Raw genomic sequence first — 1,580 nt, 5'->3', positions numbered from 1 at the left:
TTGACAGAGAGTTGTGAGGAAATGCAGTGTGTTGCTGCTTGCCTTTTGCAGGTGGATGTGGAGAAACTGGACACGGTGCGCCTGATCGAGTTGGATGAATCCCAGCGGAGCGAGCACACTGTTTTCATCATGCCTCCTGAGGTCCCCCAGACTGCAGACGGCAAGGAGCCCCCTCGCTTGTACAGGTCTGCTCACAGCCCACCCAAAACACACACCAGTCACTCTGGGATCTTACTGTGCGGATTTCCAGCCCTCCTCTCCCAAAGGTGTCGGGTAGACTGGGTTTTATGCTGTCTCTAGGAGTTGTGCAACCGTCTCTCCAGGCTGTCTGTTCCTGAACGTCCCCAGCCCCCCACCCCATAGAAAGATTTCTCTGGGTTGGGTTATCTAAAGAAGCCACCATCTTTTCTGAAACGTATCCATGATTGACTTTGTTCAGTCCCTCTGAGCTCAAGCGACCGCAGTCAATGCTCTCCACTCCACTCTGAAAGGGGCTGGGAATGATCCTGCAGGAGACAACTGCTCCATCTGAGCAACACCGCTCACAGGATGCTCGACTGCAGAAGCATCACAGCTGGCCCAAGTACTGTCCCCCTCGCCACTCCTACTGATGTCACTGTGTGCCCATGGACTCTGGCAAGTCACAGGCCCACGGTTGGGAAGGCGGGGTGGTGGGGGTCTATCTCTGTTGAACAGCAATGAGCGAATCGAGTTTAACTCTGCTTTACTAAGTTACACTCTAGCATGGGATGATGGGCTGAATGGCCTCTTATGGGAGTCTGATTGGCTAGTAATGAGGCATGATTGGTGCAGGTTGCTAGGATGGCATCTTCCTTGTCTTTGTAGCTATGATGGGTTCCCACTGCTGAAAGCTGAGCTCTTCGATAAGCCACAGGATCTGCTGAAAACCTCTCAGTTCCTGAACCAGCCAAGGAACAGTGCTCCGAGCAGCCCAGCACCTCGGAGGACCAAACAGGTACTGCAGTCTCCAGGATTTGGGCCTGCAGTTCTGTCTGTGTGCAGTGTACCACCTGGCCTTGTGTGTGTGTCAGGGGGTGTGTGTTGTACTGTTATAGCAGGCCCAGTGTGTGTATTGTACTATTATAGCAAGCCCTGTGTGTGTACATTGTACTGTTATAGCAGGTTCTGTGTGTGTGTGTGTGTATTATACTGTTATAGCAGGTTCTGACTGTGCCTGTGTATTGTACTGTTATAGCAGGTTCTGTCTGTGTGTGTGTGTGTGTATTGTACTGTTATAGCAGGTTCTGTGTGTGTGTGTATATTGTACTGTTATAACAGGTTCTGTGTGTGTGTGTATTATACTGTTATAGCAGGTTCTGACTGTGTGTGTGTATTGTACTGTTATAGCAGGTTCTGTGTGTGTATTGTACTGTTATAGCAGGTTCTGTCTGTGTGTGTGTGTGTATTGTACTGTTATGGCAGGTTCTGTCTGTCTGTGTGTGTATTATACTGTTATAGCAGGTTCTGACTGTGCGTGTGTATTGTACTGTTATAGCAGGTTCTGTCTGTGTGTGTGTGTATTGTACTGTTATAGCAGGTTCTGTGTGTGTATTGTACTG

The 1,580-nt window shown here is 49.4% G+C and overlaps 1 protein-coding gene across 1 annotated transcript; it reads left to right on the top strand.

Moving 5' to 3' along the window:
• Positions 1-8: 8 nt before the first annotated feature.
• On the top strand, positions 9-976 carry LOC122545228 (C-myc promoter-binding protein-like; the record flags this gene model as incomplete). The annotated part of the gene is made up of 2 exons (XM_043684337.1): positions 9-185; positions 847-976. Coding segments are annotated over exons 1-2 (294 nt in total), but the record flags the coding sequence as incomplete, so codon positions are not given.
• Positions 977-1,580: the final 604 nt, after the last annotated feature.

Source organism: Chiloscyllium plagiosum, unplaced genomic scaffold (assembly GCF_004010195.1).
Source record: "Chiloscyllium plagiosum isolate BGI_BamShark_2017 unplaced genomic scaffold, ASM401019v2 scaf_51898, whole genome shotgun sequence".
Lineage (NCBI taxonomy): Eukaryota > Metazoa > Chordata > Chondrichthyes > Orectolobiformes > Hemiscylliidae > Chiloscyllium > Chiloscyllium plagiosum.
The sequence above is the reverse complement of the archived record's forward strand: the minus strand, read 5'-3'. Positions and strand labels throughout refer to the sequence as shown.